The following is a 27874-nucleotide window of genomic DNA, read 5'->3' on the forward strand; positions in this document are numbered from 1 at the left end:
TACAATAAGGGAATGTAAAAAAAAGACATATAATAAAATTAAAAATAAAGTTAAATAAAGTGGCAGATAGAGTCCAAATCAATGAAGTGAACAACATTGCAGATAAAAGATTTTTAGTGCAAAAAAATTTAAATATTAAATATTAAATATTTTTTTTAAAAATTAAATATTTAACAATGAGATAAGATAGCACAGAATAGAATAACCATTCAACAAGATATTCCTCATAAACAGTCATTCTCTTTAAACTCAAATTCCCACAATCCCCGGTTGCCACGTGCGCGTGCTCTGTCAGCAAACCGGACTAAACGTCACATTCCTGCATTCTCATCACTGCGAGCGCGAGTGCGTGTGTGTGGGAGAGAGAGGGACGCAGGCTAATATCTCCCTCCCGGACACGTCACTGTCCACAGGAAACACTCATGATCGGGCGGATTTAACCCCGGAGGACACCTGGCGATCCCCGCAGGCCCGATCGCAGATCTCGGGTGAGTGTATTCTGGTGTTTTGCCGCAGATCTGAAGCTCTCGCCGGTTTGGGGTGTTTACTGTGGCGTATCCAGCGCCTGTAGTAACAGCGCGCGACCGGATGGAACGTCTGTGATACATTACATTGTAACACTTCACACGAGCTGCCACCCGCAACTTTGTATCTTGTTATTGATAGAATGTATCGGTTTGATCAGGCGGCGTCGCTTTGATCATAGAGAAATGACAGATGTCTAGCGTTCTGATGACAGCTACAATTATTCTGATGTGTGTGTGTGTGTGTGTGTGAGAGAGAGAGAGAGAGTGAGTGTGTGTTTTGGTTTCATTGTTGCTGTTTTGAAAATCTCAAGCCATAACAGCGAACGAATTTTAAGCAATAAAGGCACAAATGTTATGATTTTTGGGGAATAAACGGTCAGATATGTTAGTGTTAAAAATGATCTGCGATCTGTCTCTCTCAGAGCTGTGTTCCTGATGATCGGTTCAGGACTGTATTACCGGTTTCATATCGTATCGATCTCCGATGGTTACATCAGACGCGGGCAGGGCCACAAACATACACATATGCCTGCATGCAGTTAAACAGCCCTGAACTTCCCCTGCTGCTTCTGCCTCCTCCTCATCAGCAGTGACACGCAGATGGGCTGCATTTACACTAGCGATACATAGGCCCTTTTTTCAACTGATACCAGTTATTTCTATTAAAGGTATAGTTCCCCCATAATGAAAATATGCCCTTAAACAAATTTAAAGGAATGTTGCATTATTGTTCATGACTTGCTCAACAATTGATCCTCTGCAGTGAATGGGTGCCATCAGAATCATAGTCCAAACAGCTGATAAGAACATCACAGTAATCCACACCACTTCAGTCCAACAGTTAATGTCCTGTGAAGCAAAAACCTGCATATTTGTAAGAAACAAATCCATCATTAAGTAGTTTTTAACTTCAAATCATTGCTTCTGTTGCTTCCTCAGTCCATAATATTGTTTTCTTGATTGTCATCGGATCTGAAGCGTTATTATAGATTATGGACTCATATTTTGGCCAGAAGCATCAGTTACCAGCATTTAGGCCACTGGTTTGGATAAATAATAATATTAATCTCTTACTCTGTTATTAGTGCGTTATTTAGCTATGACTGCATGACATTGTAATCAGAATAACTATTGTAATCAAAGTCAAAGTCACCTTTATTTATATAGCGCTTTAAACAAAATACATTGCGTCAAAGCAACTGAACAACATTCATTAGGAAAACAGTGTCAATAATGCAAAAATGATAGTTAAAGGCAGTTCATCATTGGATTAAGTTATGCCATCTCTGTTCAGTTAAATAGTGTCTGTGCATTTATTTGCAATCAAGTCAACGATATCGCTGTAGATGAAGTGACCACAACTAAGCAAGCCAGAGGCGACAGCGGCAAGGAACCGAAACTCCATCGGTGACAGAATGGAGAAAAAAACCTTGGGAGAAACCAGGCTCAGTTGGGGGGCCAGTTCTCCTCTGACCAGATGAAACCAGTAGTTCAATTCCAGACTGCAGCAAAGTCAGATTGTGCAGAAGAATCGTCTGTTTCCTGTGGTCTTGTCCTGGTGCTCCTCTGAGACAAGGTCTTTATAGCCAGGGGATCTGTATCTGGGGCTCTAGTTGTCCTGGTCTCCGCTGTCTTTTGGGGATGTAGAGGTCCTTTCTAGGTGCTGATCCAGCATCTGGTTTGGATACGTACTGGATCCGGGCGACTGCAGTGACCCTCTGATTTGGACACAGACTGGATCTGGTGGCTACGGTGACCTCGGAACAAGAGAGAAACAGACAAATATTAGCGTAGATGCCATTCTTCTAATGATGTAGCAAGTACATAGGGTGTTATGGGAAGTGTTTCCGGTTCCGGTTTACCTAATTAATGCAGCCTAAAAATCCTTTAACGGATTTGGATAATAAAAGCATATTAGTGTGTTATGTGTATGCCAGGTTAAAGAGATGGGTCTTTAATCTAGATTTAAACTGCAAGAGTGTGTCTGCCTCCCGAACAATGTTAGGTAGGTTATTCCAGAGTTTAGGCGCCAAATAGGAAAAGGATCTGCCGCCTGCAGTTGATTTTGATATTCTAGGTATTATCAAATTGCCTGAGTTTTGAGAACGTAGCGGACGTAGAGGATTATAATGTAAAAGGAGCTCATTCAAATACTGAGGTGCTAAACCATTCAGGGCTTTATAAGTAATAAGCAATATTTTAAAATCTATACGATGTTTGATAGGGAGCCAGTGCAGTGTTGACAGGACCGGGCTAATATGGTCATACTTCCTGGTTCTAGTAAGAACTCTTGCTGCTGCATTTTGGACTAGCTGTAGTTTGTTTACTAAGCGTGCAGAACAACCACCCAATAAAGCATTACAATAATCTAACCTTGAGGTCATAAATGCATTTGACATTGAGAGCATAGGCCGTAATTTAGATATATTTTTGAGATGGAAAAATGCAGTTTTACAAATGCTAGAAACGTGGCTTTCTAAGGAAAGATTGCGATCAAATAGCACACCTAGGTTCCTAACTGATGACGAAGAATTGACAGAGCAACCATCAAGTCTTAGACAGTGTTCTAGGTTATTACAAGCGGAGTTTTTAGGTCCTTTAATTAACACCTCTGTTTTTTCAGAATTTAGAATAATTATCATATATAATGGACGAGTGAGGCTGGCTGTCACATTTATACAGTACAGAGTGAAAAGTCTTCTTGAGTGTTAGTTAAAAAAAACTTAAATGTCTTTACATATGATTTATGTTGTCACTTTATTGCCTCTGCTGGGCAAAACACTGAATATTTGAAAGTTAACCGCTTTGTTTTGTGATTGCATAATTGTAGTATTGAGTAAATCTACAGTGGGTATAGAAAAGAATCACCCCCCCCCCCCCTTTGAAATAATCAAATTTTGTTGCTTTGCAGTCTGAAATGAAGACAGAAAGTTTTTGTTTTATCCAGATTTATTCACTCAGAGAAAAAAAAAAGAAATCACTGAGTTGGAAGAAGGATCACCCCCCTCCTAAAAATGCCTTGTAAACTCAATAAGTTGTAGCTGATCAGCTTCTTAATGGCACACAAAGCCATCTGACTTTCAGCTGTGCTCATTTTGATCAGCTCAGCATGAAAAGAGCTTTCCTGGAGTATTTCAGTCCTTGGTAGTGCAGCTGAAGCAAACAATGAGCTACTGGTGACAAGACACTGTCAAAAGATCTCTGGGATAAAGACGTGGACAGGCACAAGTCAGGAGATGGATTAAACAAAACATTTCAAATGCTTTATGAGTGCCTAAAGGCACAGAGAAGTCTATTAAGAAGTGTAAGGTATTTGGTAAAACACAGACCCTCCCTGGATCAGGACGTCGCTCCAAACTGGAAGAAAGAGCCAGAAGGAAACTGGTCAGAGAGGCGACAAAGAGGCCGACAGCAGCTCTGAAGCAGTGAGGGGTCATTGTGTGCATGTGACAACAATATCACAAATCCTCCACACATGTGGCTTGTATGGAAGGATTGCAAGAAAAAAGATGCTCCTCAAGAAAGGCCACATGCAGTCAGACTGAGCTTTGCCAAAACACACCTTGAAGATTCTGAGGCAGATAAGACTAAAATTTAATTATTTAGTTTAAACACCAAATGATATGTCTTGTGGAAATCCTATACAGCTCAGCATCCAAATAACAGCATTCCTCCAGTAAAGCATGGAGTGGTAGTATCCTGTTACTGGGAGTTTCTCTGGAGCACTCGTCAGGACAAAAGGAAAAATTGATGGGGCAAAATATCTGCTGCCCTCTGCCAGAAAAATGTCAATTGAAAGACTGTTTACCTTCCGACATGACAATGACCCAAGGCACACAGCAAAACTGAGCACACAGTGGTTGAAGAAGAAAGAGGTGAATGTCCTTGCATGCCCAAGACAGAGCTCCGACTTAAACCATACTGAAAATCTGTGCAATGATCTGAAGACTGCAGTCCACAAACACACACCATCAAATTTAAGTGAGCAGTGAGCAGTTCTGCAAAGAAGAGTTGGTAGAGACGTATCCCAACAGACAAAAGGCTGTAATTAAAGCAAAAAGTGGTTCTACAAAATACTGACACAAGGGGCTAATCGTTTTCCTACCTAGTGATTCTGCTTTTTTATTTGTACAGAGAGAGAGAGACATGTCTACACATATCTACATGTCAGTCTGAGAGCATCGTATACATTAGCAGAGCAGTTTCCCTCTTCATCAGAACTGTACAGTTAATAATATAAACCGATTCGCATCAGAATTTCCTTTGACTATATACACTTATGTGTGACTCAAGTCTAGCTCAATTCATCTCAGGGCAGTGGATTGATTCAGTGTGACTTAGAAGTGAAAGATTATTCTGTCCTGTGTGTGTGTGTGTGTGTGTGTGTGTGTGTGTGTGTGTGTGTGTGTGTGTGTGTGTGTGTGTGTGTGAGCGAGCGAGAGAGAGAGACCGGTTTGGTGAGAATTTGTGTGTATGGTTGCAGATGATTCTGCTAGATCTTTAACTCTTCAAATTATCTTGTGAGAATTAATTAATTTGTCTCATAGTGACACAGGAAGGTTCAAGGTTTGTATGTCACATATACTTAGTTATCAACAGAATGCAGCCTGCATTGAAATATAAGTCTTGTCTACTTCATGACTGTGCATAAGATATATAAAAAGATAAACAAATATATAATGAAAAAATTAGCAAACCTGAAATAATGCAAAGACTGTTAACTGTATCAAACTGGGTCACATGTTCATTTTGCTAAAACGTGGAAAATGTTGGCTTTGTAAATAGAATTTGGAGTTCAATTCGAGGTCAAGTTTTGCCTAGATTGTCAGACAGAGTATGGCTGTTTCGCATGCCCTGAAATGTAAATAAGTTCCCTGGATTGTTATTATATTACTTCCTAAGTAACATACTCAAACATTCACAGACAGCTTTATGTTCTTCAATATGTCCGTTGCAACTGATTTTTAAGAACAGTTGAATAACAGTAATATGCGAAGTAATTTATGCTAAGGGATGATTTATACAGTAACATCATAATGCACATGTAATTTTACCTCCTGTTGATTTAAAATCTATTCCTTGACGAGAGGCTTTGTTTGTCTCATAGAGCAGAGCTGATAGGGCTGTTTTAGTCACCCTCCATTGTTTATCCAATCCCTGTTGCTCTCATCATGAACTAAGATTCTGATTGGCTCAGTCATACAGTGTCTGTGCTTCTCATTGGTGGTCTGTGGTGCTGTGTGAGTTGGAATGGGTGTGGAATGTGTTCACTTCCTGCTTTTTCAGCCAATCAGAGCTGCTGAATCTCATCACATTCCATTGGGATTCAGATCACATCATGATTGTGTGAGAGAGGTAGAGACAAATGTCTCTCCCTTTACAGCTGTAATTGATTTTTGTGGGCCTGTAGTTAAGTCGTTTCATATCTTGCACGTTCAGCATATTCTCATATTACTGTGCATGTTTACAGAAAGACCATTTAAACAGCAGTTTTATACTGACTGTCTCTACAAATGCTAAGATTTAGTAGATTTAGCATTTGCAGTGTCAATGCTTATGCATCCTGGATAACTATGCAGTGTGCTGCTGACCGCCGTAAGCTTGAGAGTACAAATGAATGCATTTGAAGTTGCATTGTTGTGGATGACGTCTTTCATTGTAGGTTCTTCAGTACGGAGAGTGCGGCATTATCTGTTTTAAAAAGCTTTTCTTCAGAGCTTCTTTGGCGGTTGTCTGTCAACTGATTGTAGATGTTGTTTGGTGAGTTCTGTTTGGTTGTGCTTTAAATGTTTAGAGAATAAATTAGTTTAACCGATGCCTGAACTTCTGTCTGGTTTATGTTATTTGGTTGTAGTTTAACTTGATTAGAAAATAAGATGTGTTCAACAGCTGTATTGGCACTGTTCTACCGATTATATCATCTAATCAAACAGTATTTGACCATTTTAAGATGAACCACATCAAGATTTGATATACAATGGTGTTCGTCATTCAGTATGGCATCAAGAACCTGATCCCTAGATTTGAGTAGATATTCAACAAGATCTGATCTGTGAATGAATCAGCCCTCATTCATTGAGCTGATGTTGTTTGATAGCTGTTGATTTGTTCTCAGGTTGTTTCGAGTTTAGCTGTGATCACGTGTTGAAGAATAAGATTGTACACTGATTAGATCCTGTAGTTTGAGTGAAAGTTTGCTATCGTTCTAGATGAGGTTCTGCTTTAGAACAATAGATGCATTGTTTCTTTTATTCTGGTGGCAATGAGCTTTAGTTTTACACACCAGAAAAACTCTCTGTGGTTCATTCTATTAGATGTTTTCAGGCTTTATTTTGATAATTCTCCCTAGGGCTGCACGATTTTTGGAAAAAAAATTGAATGAAGTAAAATGCTAGTAAAAATACTTTCCAGGTTTGCTGTGCTTGTCTGTAGGGCCGCACAATTTGGCGATTTACATTTTGATAAAATGTAATACTTTTTTTATCAATATGCCTGATTTGTCTACAAAATATACGTATTTGGTCTGACAATTTTTTTATGTCATGAGACAAAGATTTTTATCAGGACAAATGTTTTAAGGACCAAGAATATTTGTTGCAATTTTTATTGTATGAATGTCTTTTTGCCGAATTTGAATGATTGTATTTATTATATTGTTGAATCTTTCATCTGTATTTTCCATGTGAAGCTGATTTGGCAATATATTTAAATATAAAGTAAATCAATATGTCTTAAAAAAAAAAAAATATATATATATATATATATACTACTACTAAAAACTAATATAAAAATGACTAAATAAACACAAAATTAGTAATATAACCTAAAATATTTTAAATTATAGATTATAAAAAAAATTATTTTAAGAAAAGTAATATAGTATTAATAAAATAATCATAATACGTAGTATTACAAATTATAATATACATAGTAATTCATATTATAAGTCATTATTTCTCAATTTTCAGATGTTAAACCAGTGAGCTTTTAATTTGACAGAAAACACGCTAAAGATATATTTAATTCATTAAACCACAGTCTTTGCAATTTAATAATCACACTAAGCCATGTTGGAATTTAGATTTGATTTAAATGAATTGTGCCACCCTAACCACCCTTAAAAACAAAATTGATCCAGATGTGTTTTGTGATCATGTTGGATGAGAATGTTGCACTGGTGCTGATGTGACTGAAAGGTGTCGTCTTGACAACCAGCTGACATCATCATGCTGTCAATCAGAGCTCCAGCCATTGATGTCAGGAGAACTCTCAGGACAAGCAGTTTAAAACATCTGTTAGAAACACTGAGCAGCATGCTGTCAACTTAGATTTCTAATTCAACTATTTAAAGTTGAAGTCTCTTCTGCTTGCGTTTATTTGTTAAAATACAGTAAAAATGTATATTGGGAAATATATTATTGGGAAATATAAAATATCTGTTTTCTATGCAATTATTATTTTTTATTAATTTATTCTTGTTATGCTCCGCTGTATTTTCAGCATCATTCCTCCAGTCTTCAGTGTCACATGATCTTCAGAAATCATTCTAATATACTGATTTGCTGCTCGAGAAACATTTCTGATTATTATCAATGTTGAAAAATATTTTTGTGGAAACTGTGATATCATTTTTTAAGGATTCTTTGATGAATAGATAGTTCAAAACAACAGCATTTATTTGAATTAGAATTCATTTGTAACATTATAAATATCTTTACGGTCAGTTTTAAATAATTGCAACCTTGATGAATAAAATAATTTCTTTAAAAGAAATTTACTGACTTTTGAGCGATACTCTTGCTTAACAAGAAACACAAAAGTAAAAAAAATGTAAAAAGGAAAATGTATTGCTGATATGATTCATAATAAGTGGGGCTGATATCATAGTCTGTGTAATCTGAATCCTGCTTTGTCTTTGTCAGATCTAGAGAAACTCGCACATTTCACCTGTATTCCTCAAGTGTTTGTGCTGGTGAGAGGGAAATGGTTTTGACTCTGCTGATGTGATTGATCCTTGTCCCAGTAAATCCTGAAGTCCATCGTTGTGAAGAAATGTGATGATATTTAACGAACAACAGCACCTCTGTGTCAGAATCCATGTGTTAGACATCAGCTGACCACAGGAGGAGTGAATGAGGGACTCAACACAGTTTAAAATGTAGCAAAAATGACAATATAACGTCAAATTGAGTTTGAACTACCATTCAAATGTTTTGGGATCGGTACGTTTTTTTATTGTTTTTAAAAGAAGTCTCTTCTGCTCATTAAGGCTGCATTTATTTAATTGTAAATACTGTAAAAACAGTTAATATTGTGACTGTTATTACAACTGTTTTCTATGTGAATTTGTTTTGCAAAATCTCATTCATTCCTGTGATCAAAGCTGAATTTTCAGCATCATGACTCTTCAGTGTCACATGATCTTCAGAAATCATTTTAATATGCTGATTGGTGATATCTGTGGCGTTCGTGTTTAAAGTGACAGTCTCTGTCTCTTGAGCACATTTGCATGTCTGTGTTTATCAGGGTCTGTGATGGTGTTTGCTCCGTTATTACAGTCGACAGATATTAAGCGCTGGATATTTCTTTATATTGCACCAGGGCAAAGTGTACAGCAGACTTTGACTTACTTCCTGTCAGTGTGTGCTTGTGTGTTTGACACATTAGATATATTAATCATAAACCACAAAGATGCATCTGTGACGATGTGAAACGCCATAATGCAACATGTTTATGGATGAAAGTGAATATTCTTGCAAATCATTTGATATTATTGTTTATTATTATGTTTTATTATTAACAGTTGTTTCAGAGAGATTTTGATGAATGATCATGTACAAGAACATGTTTTTTCTCTGGAATAACATGCACTGATGGAACATGTTTGGAAACACATCGACATGATGGATTGTGTGTGTGTGTGTGTGTGGGGTGTGTCTGTGAGCTCTTTGTTCAAACAGCTGTTGTGAGCGAGTGTTACACACGTGGAGGATTTTACACACACTACTGCACCAGACAACAAACAAAGACCAGACACACACACACACACACACACACACACAGCATCACTATCAGCACACAGTGTCTCCCTGCTGTCACCCTTCTCTTATTTTGTTTCCACATTTACACTTCGTGTTGTTTTCAGGTTCAACATATGCTTCTTGCTCCATCCACACACTCACTCCATTCAGATCCAGTATTTCGGTCAATTTATTAGTGCTTCACTGCCATTACTGTACATTTATTATTCAGAAGCTGTGAGAGATAAATATATGTCAGTATATTAAAAAATAAAGCAATGCTAGCTGTAAACACACACATATATAAATATATTTATTTGTGTAGGCTATATATATTTTGAGCTTTCTATTCATTAAAGAATCCTGAAAGATATGAACATTGAAGATAATTATAAAGGTTTCTTAAGCAGCAAATCAGTATATTTCCATGATTTCTGAAGATCACGTGACACTGAAGACTGGAGGAATGATGCTGAAAATACAGCGGAGCATCACAGGAATACATTACTTTTTAAAATATATTCAAATAAAAATCAGCTATTTAATATTGTAATAATATTTCACATCATTACTGTTGCATAAATGTATACTATTCTAATTAAATCATATATAAAATATAAAATGTAAGGTGTAAGGAGGTGATCAGAGAGCAGTGAGACACACACCATCAGTCAGACAGATAGGGCTTTTACTGCAGCGCTGGAAGAAGGAACTGTTTTGGTGGGAAATTAGACGCACATTAAACAGCTGAACACACACACACACACACACACACACACACACACACACACACGTTATACTGTTGTGTGTCTTTCTGTTCCTTTCTTCTGTTAGTGTAGCTGTGCTGTTGTCTTTGATTGTAGTTCATGTGTTTGTGTGTGTAGATAGAAGCTGTTCTGGAACAACATGACATTTTATTATTATAATGATTGCAGATATGTTATTTTTAACCTCTGCTCACACTGCCAGCATCTTTAATGCAGAATAGTTCCTCTAGTGGTTGGCCACTAGTAAGAGTTTTGTTTAGTATTGTTTAGAAATGTGAACAAAAACACACAACAACCTTTAAAAATCTGCATCCTAAAAGTCATGTTTTTATCATTGTAATATATTTTTCTTCCTCTGAACTTTTCTGTTAATGAACTCAAGGAGAAATAGCATTAACAAATCATTTTACTGCCTTACAGTATTCGCAATTCAATCAAATCAAGTCTGGCTCTATAATTAATTAAGCCTAAATTTAAGATTTATATATTTGAATTGCATTTAAAATGTGTTGGATCACAAAGTGTTAACATCAGCTAATGACCTTAATATTTGTCAGTCATATAAAAATGAGACTGGAATAAATAAAGTATGGTATTGGCATAGTTATTAACTCTTTACGTACCGGTATATCGATTCTGAAATCATAGTCATATTTTCAAAATGCATTCATTCAGATTGCTTTTCATCAACACAAATCTGTTAATTGTCAAAACAAGTTTATATGTTTAAAAAGTGTGTGTGTATGTGTGTGTGTGTATAATGTATGCAATAGTATGCATTTATGCAACAGTAATAATGTGAAATATTATTGCAATATTAAATAGCTGATTTTTATTTGAATATATTTTAAAAAGTAATTTATTCCTGTGATGCTCCGCTGTATTTTCAGCATCATTCCTCCAGTCTTCAGTGTCACATGATCTTCAGAAATCATTTAATACTGATTTGCTGCTCGAGAAACCTTTATAATTATTATCATATTTATATATATACATATTATAAAAAAAACCAGGGTACTGATTATATTCAAGTTTTTTAAAATTTTTTATGACAGACAAATACGCACTGCATTGTTTTCTTAATTTGGTAAAATTGTAAATTTAGGCGTTTTTTGTCCACAATTTTTTTTTTAAAGGCAAATGTGTATATATATATATATATATAGTGAAGCGTTGCAGCATGTGCTTCAGCTCCATTAGCAGAGAGCGTGTCGTAGTGCCCGAGGCTGTGACTGCCCTGTCAGAGACGTTTGCTCATTTAGACTTGACAGGATGATATCCACAGGAATGAAATGAGGAGTGTTCAATGTCACGAGCACCAGTATGTGAGCGGCTAATGGAAAAGCCCTAATGAGAGCTCAGTTAATCTTATTTCTGCCTAGACAGATTCTTCTCCAAATGTGGGTATGTTTGGGCTATTTTTCTGCCAGTTGAAACAAGGCTGCTCATTAGATTAAAGACTTTGTCAACGGCTAATTAGAGATTTATTTTGTTATTTCCAACTTCATGTCTGAAATATTTTCTGATTTCCAACCTAATGAAATTTGTAGCTCATTCCTACTCATGCATTCGTATAAATGAACCAAAAAGACATGTGTCCTGTAGTAATGCTCTTATAATGCGCAATGAGCTGAAATGTGAAGTTTACATTTTAGAAAGCATTTATGTCTTCAGTAATAATTTATCTTTTGCACTGTAAAGTGACTTTTTTTATTATAATTCATGTGTTTAACTGTCAGATTTATTAGATTTGTTTGGTTATACTGTTTTTTTTTTGGTCATTTTATGATATTTTGTAATGTTTATTTCGTTTATATTATTTTCATTTGTTAGTTTTAAAAGTTGTAAAAATGTTATATGTATGCATGTATAAAAAAATTCATTTTCAAGTAACTAAATTTAAATAAAAGGTTTTTACTTATTTTTTTATTATTGTTTTAGTTAGCTGCATTAACTCTGGTACCTGTATGAGGATGATGGTAAAAACAGCCTCCATCAGACAGATCCTTATTTCTCACAAATGAACAGTGTTTCTCTTCTGGGAAAATGGAGCAAAATAGTGATGACTCATCCTGCATTACTCAGATTTTTGTCCAATCAAATGCTCTCCAGAATGAGAATGTCACGCCCTAAAAATTATGACTAATAAATCATGATTCATGGCTGTAATGCAAATAAAAACTATTGGCTATTTATGAAAGGGGGCTGAGCTATTTTGATGCTCCTTTACTTCCTGTTTCAATATGAAATGTCAACACAGAAAATAAATCTGTGCTTGGCACACATGACAAAATCACTTGCAATGTTGTTTAAACTCTTTAAACAAATGTAATATCATTTAACAATATAATTAAGTGTAGCATTTTGTGTGTAAAGCATGCAAAGCTTGAATGAAGTGTGTCATTGACAGACGATCATGCTGTACTCAGCTTATTAAAGCTCTTCGTCTGAATCTAGTGACACAATGACAGTTCTCACGCTTCTAATCCTGACCGTCTCATGTGCTGGATCTCACTCTTTCTGTTTCCTCAGCTCTAGTGTGTGTATTGAGCCAGCTGTCTGTCTGAACAGCTGATATCACAACACACACACACACACACACACACACATCTTTTGTTTACATTCTCTGAAGTGTCTGATGTGGAATATATCACTAAAATTGTGAAATCACTAAAAGTGAAAGTAAAAGTAATATGTAAGCATGAGAATTTGAATATGTAACATGAATATTTTATATATATACTTTATATAAATCAAACAAAACTTGCGAAAGGATAAGAAGAAAAGAAAAAAGAACAGATTTCAGTCTTTTTATTGTTTACATTATTTATTGTTATTAAAATACAAAGACACGCTACCAAAAGTTTGGGGTCTCACAAGATTTGTTAATTTTGTTGAAAGAAGTATCTTCTGCTCACCAAGGCTGCATTTATTTATCAAAATTACAGTACATTTTTAGTTAAAAATGGCCATTTTCTATTTTAATATATGTTAAAATGTAATTTATTCCTGTGATGTAAAGCTGATTTTCATTGCTCCAGTCTTCAGTGTCACATGATCTTCAGAAATCATTCTAATATGCTGATTTGCTGCTCAAGAAACATTTCTGATTATTATCCGTGTTGAAAACAGTTGTGCTCTGTGCTTAGGAGCATGATGAATATGTACACAAAGGATCAATTCACAGATTACTGGTGGTGCAAAGTACAGTTGCTAAACAAAGTAAATTCAATTCAAATTCACAATTGTATCAAAGCAGCTTTATAGAAAATGCATGTGGCTACATTAAAATCTCCCTTTCTCTCTCTCTCCCTCTCTGTCACCTGGTGTAACTGGGGCATGTCGTCCCACCCAGAGCCGTCATTATATAATGCACGCTTTTGACTTTTGAGTAATACATATAGAGAGAGAGTAAAAAAAGTAAGAAAAGAAAAAGTTTGGAGGTGAAAGATGAGAGGAGAGACAGATGTGATGGTAAAGCAGAAGCAGACGAGACTTTATTAATTCGGTGTCTCTGCTGCCGCCGCTGGTGAAGCAGATGAACTGCAGCGTGTTATTATTATACTATTTATTTTCTCCATTTAAAGTGTAAATTCACATGATTTTGTACATTACCAACAACCTTTTTCTCTTTGCCCCGCCCACAGCTCCCCTCCTTCCCTCCCTCCCTCGGGCTGGTGGCCATGGAGAGCTCATCGGTAGCCTCGGCATCTTCAGAGGCGGGAAGCACGCGCTCACAAGAGATCGAGGAGCTGGAGCGCTTCATCGACAGCTACGTGCTGGAGTACCAGGTGCAGGGACTCCTGAGCGACAAAAACGAGGCCGACCAGGATGTGGACAAAACCCCGTCCCACATCTCCCAGGTAAATCACACCCTGTCCCCCAATCCTTACTAGAGCCCGACCGATATATCGGCCGGCCGATATTATCGGCCGATATAAGCTAATTGCATTTAAATCGGCATCGGCATTTATAACGGCCGATGAAACATGAGAAACAGAGTCTCATGCTTCACTCATGTTATGAGTGTTGCATAGTGTGCCCACCAGAGGGAGCTCTGCAGCTCCAGAGTTAACAACAGCGCCAGAAGTCCACTACAGAAGAAAGCGATCAACTGTTTTGACGGTGAGTCTGTCGTTCGTCATGTGAAATGATTGTAGATTTAGTTCATACCCTGTGTATAAAAACTGTGTGGTAGTTCTAGCTAACGGTCCTATCATTATTACTTCTAAATATTCTGTAACATCACTTACAGCCGCTAATGCATTGCTATATTAGATTAGCCACAAAGCTAATACCATGTTTATCAGTGGAAGAGCGCGAACGTTAATAGGAGGTCAAACTATAACGTTAGCGTTTAACTTATTCTTATTCTATTGCGGTGTGTTTCGCACATAATGACCACGTAATTGGGCCTTTCACACAGGACGCGGTATGCACGGCGCTTGCCGCTGGGCTCAGCGTTGCCCTTCAGATACAACACGATTTGCGCTGCGCTATGGCATAGGCGGAGTTTTAAAAACGTTTAGCGGGAGCTATTTCATAGTCTGTTCCTCCTCCTTTCGGTCAGCAGCAAACATGTATCTGTCCCATTGTAAGAAGCGAGCGATAGCGCTAGTCCTGCTGATGAGAATTAAGAGAGATGCAAGGAAGAAGAGGCTACCCTCAGGTCCAGAGAACAATTTGGTGAATTCAGGCTGGTTACGTTACTCTAACGCTAATAGCTTCCTTTTTAGCAGGCCCCTTAAATGCTTGCTATTAACTTGTTTGAAGGTGGTTCTTCTCAAAATTGACAGCGGTGTGTTCATGACACTAACGTTAACCATTCAACTTCGAATTGATTCCATAATCTTCCGGTAATAGTAGGCAAGACGATGTTTTGATTCAGACTGCACAAAGAGAAGAGGAGAAGATATACGGGTCTGTTGTGAATGTGTCTGTGAGAGCAAATATAGTGTAGTTACAGTAACTACAGTAGGTGCGTCAGAAATGATTAAACCAGAGGGGACATGTAAATAAATGTGAGCTGAACAAGCGCTTTTTTTTTTTTTTTTTTACATATTGTTTCAAAGCAGCTTTACAGACATAACAGGAAAATGTTGAAATAATATTGTTAAATATAAGTAGGTAATACCTATTGCTTGACAAATAAAAAAATATATATATATTTCTCATTTTTGCCTATGTAGGAGATCCCAGTTTATTATTATTATAATTCTAATGATGACATGAGTAATGATACATGTTGATATTATTAATACACATGCTTATTCTTTCTCTGTCTCTCTTTCTGCCTACAGATGGCTGAAAAAGGTGAATGCTGTAGCAGCAAAGTGTGGGACTACTTCTGCAAATACTTTAACTTTAGTATTATAATTTATTTACAGTACACACACAGACTGTTAAAACCAGCTTCAACTGGAAGAAAGTAAAAGTGTTAAATGTTTAAAACCAGACTGTTTTTTGATCATTAAGAAATATATACTTTTGATGTGCAATTGTTTAGTCATTGAGACTGTAATCTAAGGCTTTTTTTTAACATAGTCCATTCTGGAAAATGGTTTATACAGCCCACATACATAGAACAGGCAGATATTTTGCTATTGAATGTTGTGTAAATGCAGTTTATAGGAAATGGGTCTAATATCCAGATTATTTTTAAAATCAAAATATCGGCTTATAAATCGGCTCTTTTCGAGTTAATATCGGCATCGGCCCCCAAAAATCCATATCGGTCGGGCTCTAATCCTTACAGGTAAAAGACACCCTGTCCTACACCTAACACACCCCGTCCAGCACCTCACAGGTAAATCACACCCTATCCCAGACCCCACAGGTAAAACACACCCTGTGCTGAGGATGATGCACTGTAATTCTGTTTTACTAAGTAATAATCAAAACAAATAAATACAATTTGACACTAATGTTGTCTCTCTCTGTCTCTCAGTGGACAGAAGACTGCAATGATAAGATTGACGGGAGCTGGTCGTCTTCACGAGGCAGGGGCTCGTCAAAACCAGTAAGTTTTGTGTGTGTCTGATCCATAACACTTGTGTAACACCCTGTTCACACCCGACACAAGCGACTCGTCAAAAGTTATTAGTCTTATTATAACTGATGAAGCTGTGAAAGCATCTGTTGCAGTCGCCTCTGGTGCAGAGACAGTGTTAGTGTTGAAGATGTGTAGAAATGTTTAAAAATCACTTTGAGTGTTCAAAAACAGGTGTTTTTCTAATCAGAAAATGTATTAATGGATTCACACAGAAAACAATAGAAACATCAAATTAGCGCTGGGTCCCAGTTCACATTTCTGTCTACACATACTGTCTGTCCTTAATAGTGAGCGAGATTAGAGTTAGAGCGTCCCAAATCATAGCTGTAAACAGAACGTAACCGATGCCTTGATGGCGTTCTGTTTGTCCAAGTGAAGCTAGATGCTAATGTTAAAATGAAAACACATACAGTAAGTGCACTGGATGCAAGTATTTCCAGCTCTGCTAGTTTGATTGCCTGTGCCATATGATTCAGAAATGTGTCAGACCGCATTTTGTAACACGGTGCAAGTGTGCACTTCATACTTGTTGCCTTAAGGGGCACTATAGAGTAAAAAAAAAAAAGTTTAATTTTTTTAATATTATTATTATTATTTCGGTAAGTTTTTATTTCAATTGCATTTTTATATAATTTTTCAATTTCATTTCCCTTTCCAAAAAGCTTTGTGTGAAAACGTTTGCAAGCGAATTTCTCGAGAGTACTATCGATAATTTGATACGTTTTTTCAGCAAGAGCTGATCTGCTGCAGTTCTTTTGTTTTTGTGTGCAAGTGATTTCTATGCACTTATGCACATTTTTTTTATAGTGCACAGGGTACAAATTTTAAACAATATAAATTTATAATTTCTTTGACAAAAAAAAAAACAGATTTGCGAGATATAAACTAAGAATTCTGAAGATAAATGTCAGAATTGCGAGATACAAACTTGTGATGCAAACTCGAGTTTAAAACATGCGACTGTGAGATATAAAGCTAAAATTCTGAGAAAAAAGTCTGGATTATTGCATATATATTTGCAAGATTAGACCGTAAGAATTGTGAGATTAAAAGTCACAATTTACTTTGCTGTGAAGCAACTCTAAAAAGACAATGGTGTCATTATTCAGCTCAAGTCAAGACAGCAGAAGCATACTGTTCTGCAGTGTGTGAGAGAGAGCATTGTGAATGACACAGTGACCGTATTGTGGGTCATGTGATGTGATGCTGTGTCCTCTGAATGTGATGTCACATGCTCAGTTGCATCTGATGAACCATTGCCTGGATTGACTGAACTGAAATCTCATTTGACATACTCCGCATGCATGATATGTTGTAGATATTTTTCTCTTTACATATCATTTACTTCACCAGCTCTGTCAGCATTTACAGTGTGTGTGTGTGTGTGTGTGTGTGTATTTGATCTACAGTCCTGGAACCATCTTTTTGTGATAACTTTTGTTATTTCCTAATATATATATTTTTCTATATTATTATTTTGTCCTTTTCAATGTAGTTGTCGATAGTTTTTTTTTTTTACTGGATATTTTTGTAGTGTTTTCTAGAATCAATTTAGTTTTAGTTTTTCAATATATAAAAATGTTAATTTAATGTGAAATGAAAGAAGCTCTCCAAGTGAGAACACATATTGCAGGGATTAATTTGTGCTTATTTTTATGTTATTAAAATGATTTTGTTTCTTCTTGTCTCTCTCAGGATGATTGGGAGCACAGCAGTAATGGCAGCACCGGTTCTAGACCCAGTTCTGGTTCTAGATCAGGCAGCAGAGGACGAAACAACCAGTTCAGAGCCCCAGCGAGGGTGAGATATCATATTTATAGATGTATGTCATCAGGAACATTTCTTTTTCCGTGTTTTTAAACTTTCATGATGTGTGTGTTTTAGAATGGAAACAGAGACTGTTCTTTGGATGTTCTTGGGACGGACATCTGGGCTGCAAACCTGGACTGTCATGGGTGAGATTCACACACATACTTTTAATAAACCTAGGCATGTAAGTAATGAGATGTAATTGTAGGGCTGCACGAATAATTGAAATAAAACCAAACTGGTTATATGGCTTAGTCATGATTTCATTTAAAAAGACCATAGAAATGCACACAGTTCATTTACTTTTGAATGAAGTAAAACAGTCCTCGATTAGTCGATCCAGACTGCTGAAATGTGTCCATATTTTCAGCAGTCAGTGAATATTTTCATCTGCTCTGGTTTTTCTGCTTGTGCTTTGCAGTGCTGCTGACTCACAGTCTAATTTAAACCTGGTCATGGCTAAATTTAATTAATGAGGCTCTCACCTTCAGCCCCCCTCCCCCTCTCTCTCTCACACACATACACACACGCACACACACACACTAGAGGCTTGTTCTTATATTAGATTTGATCTGTGGGGAAAAAAATATTGCAATTCAAAATAGATTTTCTATGTGAATATATTGTAAAAAATATTTGCCTGCGATCAAAGCTGAATGTTAGGCTGCATTTATTTGATCACAAATACGGTAAAAACTGAAATATCTATTATCACCATTTAAAACAACTTTCGATTTGAATATATTGTAAAATGTAATTTATTCCTGTGATGTGCAGCTGTATTTTCAGCATCATTCCTCCAGTCTTCAGTGTCACATGATCTTCAGAAATCAGAATAATATGATGATTTACTGCTCAAGAAACATTTCTGATTATTATCAATGTTGAAAACAGTTCTGCTGCACAATATTTTTTGTGGAGTTGGTGATACATTTTATTTTTCAAGATTCTCTGATGAATAGAAAGTTCAAAAGAACAGCACTGGTTAGAAATATAAATCATTTGCAATATTATAAATGTCTTTACTATCACTGTTGAGCAATTTAATGCATCCTTGACAAACAAAAGTATTAATTTATTTTAAGAAAAAAAAAATTTTGAACAGTTTTCAGGTTGCCAGTGCTTTGATTCAGAGTTATGCCACTATAATCTGTTCAGAGCTGCATATCGCCTTTCAGAACAAGCTCTGAGATTCTGTGGATTTTAGGAAGAAAAAGAAAAAGTGCCTGAGCTCCAGTGTGTCTAGGGTTTCAGCAGAGTTTTACAGTCCTGGATGGATCAGGGGAAAATAAAGGATTTGAACGATGCATGTAAAAAAGGCTTAATTGCCTTTACATTTTTAGGGTAAAATGCAATTTTAGGTCTTTAGTTGAAGTGTAAATGTACTGTAGTTAAGGATTCCTATCGTTTGTGTATTGATGTTGTGATTTATGTGCGTTTGTGCTCTCAGAGGCGCTACGTGGGACATGCAACCAGAGAAACTGGATTTCTCTCAGTTTCACAGGAGGCCGTACAGAGGGACACCGAAACACCTCCCGCACATCGACCGAGAAGGGTGAGACAGACAATAACGTCAGTAACACTGACACACACACACACACACACACACACAGATGCAGTCTGAATCACTTCACAGCAATGCACTGAATGCATTTATACACATGTATTTATTCTCACGATATAAACTGCATGTCAGGGAGTTTTCAGCATTCAGTGTTATGTCGCTCTGCTCTCTGCTGCCCTCTACTGGCTGAATGAGAAATGACCTGGGGTGCATTGAGAGAATTGAACCCCTACTGTAAACCCTACTGTGTCATATTTAATACAGGCCTCTAAATAAACAACATCATCAAAACTTGGCTGAAAAACAGCGAATCACTTTCAGCTCGTGCTTCACGTGTCGTTCTGCTGTCAAATATTTACAGATTTTTATAAAGTAAATGAAAGAATAACTTTCATGTTGTAAGTAATAATCAAGATCAACACTTATGGACTGATTTTTTTTTAAAATGTGAGTATCAAATATGATCATCAGATTTTTGATGAATGCTTATTTGTTCATCTCTCAATCATGATTGAATTTCCTTGCATTATGTGATTTGATCATCAAACTAAGCATTTAAACATCATCTTACTTAGACATATTATTGGAGATACAGAGTGACGACTGACATTTCTATCATTTTAAGGATGTATCAAGTATCTGATATGCTATTATAAAGATCTAATTGATTTACATCACAAGTATTAGAATTTCATCACGTTTTGTCATCAACTGAACCAAATTGCCTATTTTTTGCTCCGTTTGAGTCTCTGTATAAAACTGATCTGTTTTTTTTCCTCCATATCCTCACTTTATTTAGGGCTTGGTTTATTTAGTTAGTTAGTATGGAAACTTTAAAGCACATTATTATACATAACAGCTAATACTACTCTGTTGTTGTTTACATGTGTCAAAGAATAAACAAGCCTGGAGAGTCTTTGTCTGGCGGGACGTCTTCATGTCATGTTTGTCTGTTCACAGGATGATGAAGGGCAAACTCGATGATGATGATGATGATGATGGTATTGACCTGGACAACATGGAGAAGTTCCTGCCGGTAAGAAACGACTGTAGATGCTGGAAGGTGTTTTATTTTTAACTGATCCAACACTGACATCTAGTGGTGAAGTGATGATATGACAGTGTGTGTGATATTACTGGATTTTAGCTCTGCAGGATTGCATTATCTGCTCAGGAATGTGTCGTTTACACTGAATGATATGAAATTTACTCCAGGCTTCTGAGTTGGTGTTAGTGTATCTGTCTAATTCAAGCTAAGTTGGGTATTGTCTGCATTCCTCTTGTTCTGAGACACAGAATTAAGTGTTTTAATAAAGTCATTCCCGAACAGTATATGCAAATATTAAGTTGTTACAGTAGTCTGTTTTTCATTTTAAGGTGCATTTTGGTAATTAGTTTAGCTAGATACTAACATGCAAATGAGTAATTACATTAGTCTGAATTTTAATGTTTACATATTTAAGAACTGCTGTAGCAACTTCTTGAGCATCTGTCTACAGAAGGGGATGAGAGAGAATGATGATAAAAGAATATATATATGTATATATAAATAAAGATGTGGTAGCACTGTTGAATGGAGCTATTATAGTCAAGTAAAAACCATAAAAAAACAATTGGTGCTAGAAATAAAATAAACTTTCTAAATAAAATAATAATAATATATGTTTATATATAATATTTAAATATAAAAAACTTGCCTAGGCAATATTTCTAATTTTCATTTATTTTAACTTGATGTACTAAAACTGAAATACAATTAATAATAAATATATGGACATAAATAGAAAAAATAAAATAAAATATATATATATATATATATATATATATATATATATATATATATGTGTGTGTGTGTGTGTGTGTGTGTGTGTGTGTGTGTATATATATTTATATATATGTATATATATGAAAATTTTAACTAAAATTAAACATAAAATATAAAAAACTAATTGAAAGTGAATAAAACGACAATGATACTAAAATAACAAAGCTTTAAGTATATCAGTATGTAGTTTCTCATCTTGCGGATTAAACCCCATCTGGAAAATATAAAAGTTGATTTAAATGTACTAAGTCAAACACACTTTTTTTTTATTCCCCCCTGGAGTATTAAAAAAAAAAACATATTCATGGATCTAACGAGACACAAAAAATCTCAAACTCATCCAAATAATTACCACAAACAAACAACCATCTCATCTGCTGCTGTTCAGTCAGTGGAGTGGCGCCATCTAGTGGTTTCACAATGTCATCACCAATAAACTATAGGTTTCTTTTTCTTTCTTTCTGTTGTGTCTGGCTGCTGGTGAGTTCTTCGATCCACCCAGACCCAGCAGGATGTTGTTAGGGTGGCAGTGGCGGGTCAGAAGGTCATCTGCGGGCAGCGTCTAGACGCGGTGCTGGCAGACAGGGTGGAGTGTGTGTGTGTGATGCCAGCCATTGTTCTTACTCAAGTGATCTGTTGTCTTTCCCTTGTTTTCTGTGATTTTATGTGCGTCTGTTTATTTAAACAAGTTACAGGAAAAACGCGTAGATCACTGGATGTTAAAATAAACACTTTTTTTTTTTTTTACATTTTTTTTTTATTCTCTTCCGTAATTGTAGTTGAGTAAACGTCTATAGAGATACTGATTGAAAATGTAAATTTCTTTAAAAGAAATCTTACATGTGCATTACATGTAAAAATATAACTAGGTTAATGATGATATCCTGTCGAATCATCTTCACAGACTGTGAAAAGGGTCTAGACCAGGGGTTTTCAAACTGTGGGTCGCGACCCACTTGTGGGTCACAGAATGGAACAAGGTGGGTCGCACAAAGTCACTTGGCTGCAGCTAAATTTGCGTTTCAATGACACACACACACACAGTTCAGTCTAGGGCTGCACGAAAGTGACGAGTGGGAACGGTGCGAGGCCGGTGGAGTGATTGGAATTGAGCGACACCTGCTCGACTCACCAGTCTCGAGAACCACGGAGGAGATCGGAAGGATACAAAAGAGGAGCGTCCGTCTCCCCGGCAACTCACTCCAGCCCACCGCCTCGAGCATCCTCCTTCGCCCTACTCGATGGCACTGCGGATTCACCTCAGTGCCGAGGGATCTTCGGCAGCGCGTCCCTCCTTCCTCCCAGGCTTCGGCACCAGTCTAACACATTAAAAACTTCTCAATCACGGGAAGGAGGAGGCGGGAACCGGGAACCCACTCGTCACAATGATATAGCCCACCAACATTAATAAGGACTGCAATATCCTTAGTGTGATTTTCGAATTGCAATTAAGTCCGCGTGCTTTGCGTGTTTTGAAGCGCGGGCGCGCACGAGTTGTAATAACAGTGAAGGTCTCAGAGCAATGTCATTAAAAGGTTCAATCGGTCCGCATTATTAAAAGAGAAAAACTTGCTCACTTCAATACACTATATTCCGCATGAGATTGCATACACCAGAAAACAAATGTTACGAAAACGGTTTCAGGTAGGCCATGTTCATTCATTTCTATCGTCCGTTTGAGCTCTGTGCACTTTTTTCGTTCGGGAAACGGTTTGTAAAAAGCATTTCACATGTACAGGGTGAGCAGTGCACAAACGCAGGGTTAATTGTAACACTACAAGATTTAAACATTTCCACATAACAAAATGCACAAAAAAATAATGCAATACTCCTTGACGTATCATCTCTTTTTAGAGAAAAATTTGCCAAAGTTCAGAAATCTTTTGAAGATATTGCTGAACATTAATTTAACCATTGCTAAAATAAATTTCTGCCTGAACTTAGTCATCCAGTTTTTTTTTTTTTTTGTTTATTTAAAACGAGACACATGTTTATTATTATTTTTTACCTATTTCACAATTATTTTAATCTCCAAACAGTTTTAGATAGTTCTGCTTTGCTTCTTATGCTTTTTCTAAAAAAAGTGTTGGATTGTGCTCCGTTCTCACCGACACACACGGAAGGATCGTGAATGCATTTTCTGCAACAAAACACAGCAGCGCAGATTACAGTTCACTGGAGTGAGCCTGTTTAACGTTTTTATGGACACTACATATTCTAAAGTCTGTAAACAAAAATTAAAACTTAAATATTAATAGTGATTTTTTTCAGGTGTAGGCCTACTCTAAAATAAAAAGGTTTTTTTTCTTAAATACTTCATTTCTGTCATCAAACTTTTAAGTAAGATTAGGCTTAAAGTAATATCAACCTTTTTTTTTCCTCAAATATTGTGGTGGGTCATGAAATAGATTACACTTGTCTAGGTGGGTCGTGGAATGGAAAAGTTTGGGAACCACTGGTCTAGACGACTGTGAGAAGTCAGCCAATCACAACAGAGCTCATTTGCATACATGACTGACAGGTGTTTATAATGAGTTTGAGTTGAAGAATCTTCTCATGTTAGAGTCCTGTGAAAAACATTTTGGCATGAATAATTCATTTTAGTTTTACACACACGCATACACACAATCAGTCTCCATCTCTAATCCATGAACTCTCTAACCTCGTGTGTGTGTGTGTGTGTGTGTGTCAGGTGAATGATTTTTATAACTCTATTGTTTGTCACCTGATACACAATATCCTGCCAGATTCACATGCCCTGTGGTACACTCTCTCACACACACACACACACACACACACACACACACACACACTTTATCTGAGTGTTTGGCTGGCGTGTTTTTATTGTGTGCTGTTGTTCTGTTTGTTTGTTGTGTATGTGTGTGTCATTGTGAGCGGATGTTTCTGCGCATTGTAAATTTTGATTTCCTTTAATACAGAGCAGAAGGAAGTGAAATGTGTGTGCGTGCGTGTGCGTGCGTGTGTGTGTGTGTGTGTGTGTTTTATCACGTTCACTCTTCCCATCATTCCTACAAAATAGGCTTCATTTCCAATAGGGTCAGTCTGTCTGTTTCCGTCTTGATGGAGGTGTGTGTGTGTTTGTGTGTGTGTGTGTGTGTGTGTGTGTGTGTATTTATTTAACTGTACTTCGACCCTGAAGTTAAATCGGTAACTCTTTACAATTAGATCTCATTTTTTAGCATCAGTCATTGCATTTGTTCACATGAACAACAAAAATAAATATATATTTTAACAGCATTTATTAATCTTTGTTAATGTTAACTTTATAATCTATGTCATCACATCAATTGATGTTTATGCAATTTTTGGTTTTAAAAAATCATTAGCAAATGTTGAAATGAACATTAAGATTTTTTAATGCTGTAGAAGTATTGTTCATTGTTAGTTCATCTCAACTAATGGATGTAGTAAATGTTGACGAATGAGAATGACTTACTGGTAAATTTGACTAAATCTTGCTTTTGAGGATAAGACCTACAAAGATTCAGAAGTAAATATTTTTTTAGGAGTTGTTTTAGTCTATAGAAATTATATTTTATATAAAAATAGCTGAAATCAATAGCACGGCCTCATTTAAACAGATTAAATGTATGTGTTTTATTTCTGTCTGTATTTTGGGAGAAAACATTGATTTCTTGTTTTTTGCCACACAAGGTCTCTTTACGCTTTACTTGAAGCCTTTTATATATAATGCATTTTAAAAGTAGTTTTAATGCATGAGTTGTGCCTTGTAATGTACATTATAATGCATTGTATGATCTCATGAATATATGTAACTACAGTTATAATACTTTATAATCTATTAATTATACTTTATCTAATCATTGTTACACCTTTAGAAAATATAATGCATTAAGACACATGACAAAGCTATATATCATTAATATTGTAATGCATTTTAATTTTGCATTTAACTAACAATTATTTACGAAACAATATTATGCATTACAGTGTTCATTATGAATAACTTTATAATGCATTATACATAAAGGTTTTCAGGAAAGTGTTACCAGCTTTGAGAACTGAAGCTGCATTTTTTCATAAAAACAGTAAATATTATTTTATTTTCCAATTAGTTTCATAGTCATTATAATTTATTTTTTTAAAAATAACCGGAATCAATAGCATGACCTTATTTAAATCAGTCAAAAGTGTGTATGTGTGTCTGTGTTTTGGGTGAAAACACTGAGTTCATGTTTTTTGCGTCATATGTTTTGACTCGTGTGTGTGTGTGTATGAGTGAGAGAGACTGTGATCAGTGGTCTGTCTGCGATGGGTCAGATACTAGACGTGTCTAGTTCCTGCAGAACAAAAGGCCTCCAGTTGGCCAGACACTGAGCACTCGCTTCCGTAAACTACGTGCGGCCCGTCAGGAGCAGAGAGAGAGCGAAAGAGACCCTGGCAGATCTGACACACAACAATGAGGAGGTCAGACACCCCTCCTTTTCCTGTGATTGTCAAACACACACACACAGCTCCTACCTGCGTGTCATGCTCTCTTTGTTGTAATGCTGGAAAGAGGAGGTCAATGGAGAAATCTTGGATGCGGAATAATATGTTGGGAGTTGTGGAATTTGTGGGTGGATGCTTGATGGCCGATTATTACGAAACCCGGCACTTTAGAGATAAAATGCAACTATTTTAAAGAGTTTGTGTGTGTGAGAGAGAGTGAAATACAGTGTCTTATTAATGCATCACTAGTGCTGTTACTCATAGTGAGATTGTGAGACTTCAGAGTTTGTGCTTCAGTCGTGTCATGTTGATAATTTACTAAACAACTGCACCCTAGTAACCACATAGAAACACCCTAGTAACAAACCAGGACAGCCTAGTAACCACATAGCAACAACCTGGTAACAAACCAGAACAGCCTAGTAACAGCAAAACAACTCCCTGGTAAAAAAGCAGAACAGCCTAGTAACCACATAGCAACTCCCTGTTGACAAACCAGAACAGCCTAGTAACCGCATAGCAACACCTTGGTAACAAACCAGAACAGCCTAGTATCCACATAGCAACACCCTGTTGACAAACCAGAACAGCCTAGTAACCGCATAGCAACACCTTGGTAACAAACCAGAACAGCCTAGTATCCACATAGCAACACCCTGGTAACAAACCAGAATAGCCTAGTATCCACATAGCAACTCCCTGTTAACAAACCAGAAGAGCCTAGTATCCACATAGCAACTCCCTGTTGACAAACTAGAACAGCCTAGTAACCACATAGCAACACCTTGTTAACAAACCAGAACAGCCTAGTATCCACATAGCAACACCCTGTTGACAAACCAGAACAACCTAGTAACCACAAAGCAACACCCTGGTAACAAACCAGAATAGCCTAGTAACCACATAGCAACACCCTGGTAACAAACCAGAACAGCCTAGTATCCACATAGCAACACCCTGGTAACAAACCAGAACAGCCTAGTATCCACATAGCAACACCCTGGTAACAAACCAGAACAGCCTAGTATCCACATAGCAACACCCTGGTAACAAACCAGAACAGCCTAGTATCCACATAGCAACACCCTGGTAACAAACCAGAACAGCCTAGTATCCACATAGCAACACCCTGGTAACAAATCAGAACAGCCTAGTATCCACATAGCAACACCCTGGTAACAAACCAGAATAGCCTAGTAACCGCATAGCAACACCCTGGTAACAAACCAGAATAGCCTAGTAACCGCATAGCAACACCCTGGTAACAAACCAGAACAGCCTAGTAACCGCATAGCAACACCCTGGTAACAAACCAGAACAGCCTAGTAACCGCATAGCAACACCTTGGTAACAAACCAGAACAGCCTAGTATCCGCATAGCAACACCCTGGTAACAAACCAGAACAGCCTAGTATCCACATAACAACTCCCTGTTGACAAACCAGAACAGCCTAGTAACCGCATAGCAACACCTTGGTAACAAACCAGAACAGCCTAGTATCCACATAGCAACACCCTGGTAACAAACCAGAACAGCCTAGTAACCACATAGCAACACCCCGGTAACAAACCAGAACAGCCTAGTATCCACATAGCAACACCCTGGTAACAAACCAGAACAGCCTAGTATCCACATAGCAACACCCTGGTACCAAACCAGAACAGCCTAGTATCCACATAGCAACACCCTGGTACCAAACCAGAACAGCCTAGTATCCACATAGCAACTCCCTATTGACGAACCAGAACAGCCTAGTTACCGCATAGCAACTCCCTGTTGACGAACCAGAACAGCCTAGCAACCACATAGCAACTCCCTGTTGACGAACCAGAACAG

General features: G+C 36.9%; 1 protein-coding gene across 4 annotated transcripts in view; it reads left to right on the forward strand.

Moving 5' to 3' along the window:
- The first annotated feature begins 319 nt into the window (after positions 1-319).
- Positions 320-27874, forward strand: part of LOC132131003 (CBP80/20-dependent translation initiation factor-like) — a 68313-nt gene continuing 40758 nt past the window's right edge. For 2 of the 4 annotated variants that reach the window (XM_059542951.1, XM_059542950.1), the window contains exons 1-7: positions 322-492; positions 13962-14177; positions 16262-16333; positions 18062-18166; positions 18251-18321; positions 19626-19730; positions 20700-20775. In XM_059542951.1, the coding sequence (XP_059398934.1) occupies positions 13998-14177; positions 16262-16333; positions 18062-18166; positions 18251-18321; positions 19626-19730; positions 20700-20775 (609 nt within the window). In that variant the 5' untranslated portion in view covers positions 322-492; positions 13962-13997. Of the gene's footprint in view, positions 493-13961; positions 14178-16261; positions 16334-18061; positions 18167-18250; positions 18322-19625; positions 19731-20699; positions 20776-27874 lie in introns of all 4 variants that reach the window. The other 2 variants (XM_059542953.1, XM_059542952.1) reach the window with 2 other exon arrangements.

This window comes from Carassius carassius, chromosome 47, assembly GCF_963082965.1.
Source record: "Carassius carassius chromosome 47, fCarCar2.1, whole genome shotgun sequence".
Lineage (NCBI taxonomy): Eukaryota > Metazoa > Chordata > Actinopteri > Cypriniformes > Cyprinidae > Carassius > Carassius carassius.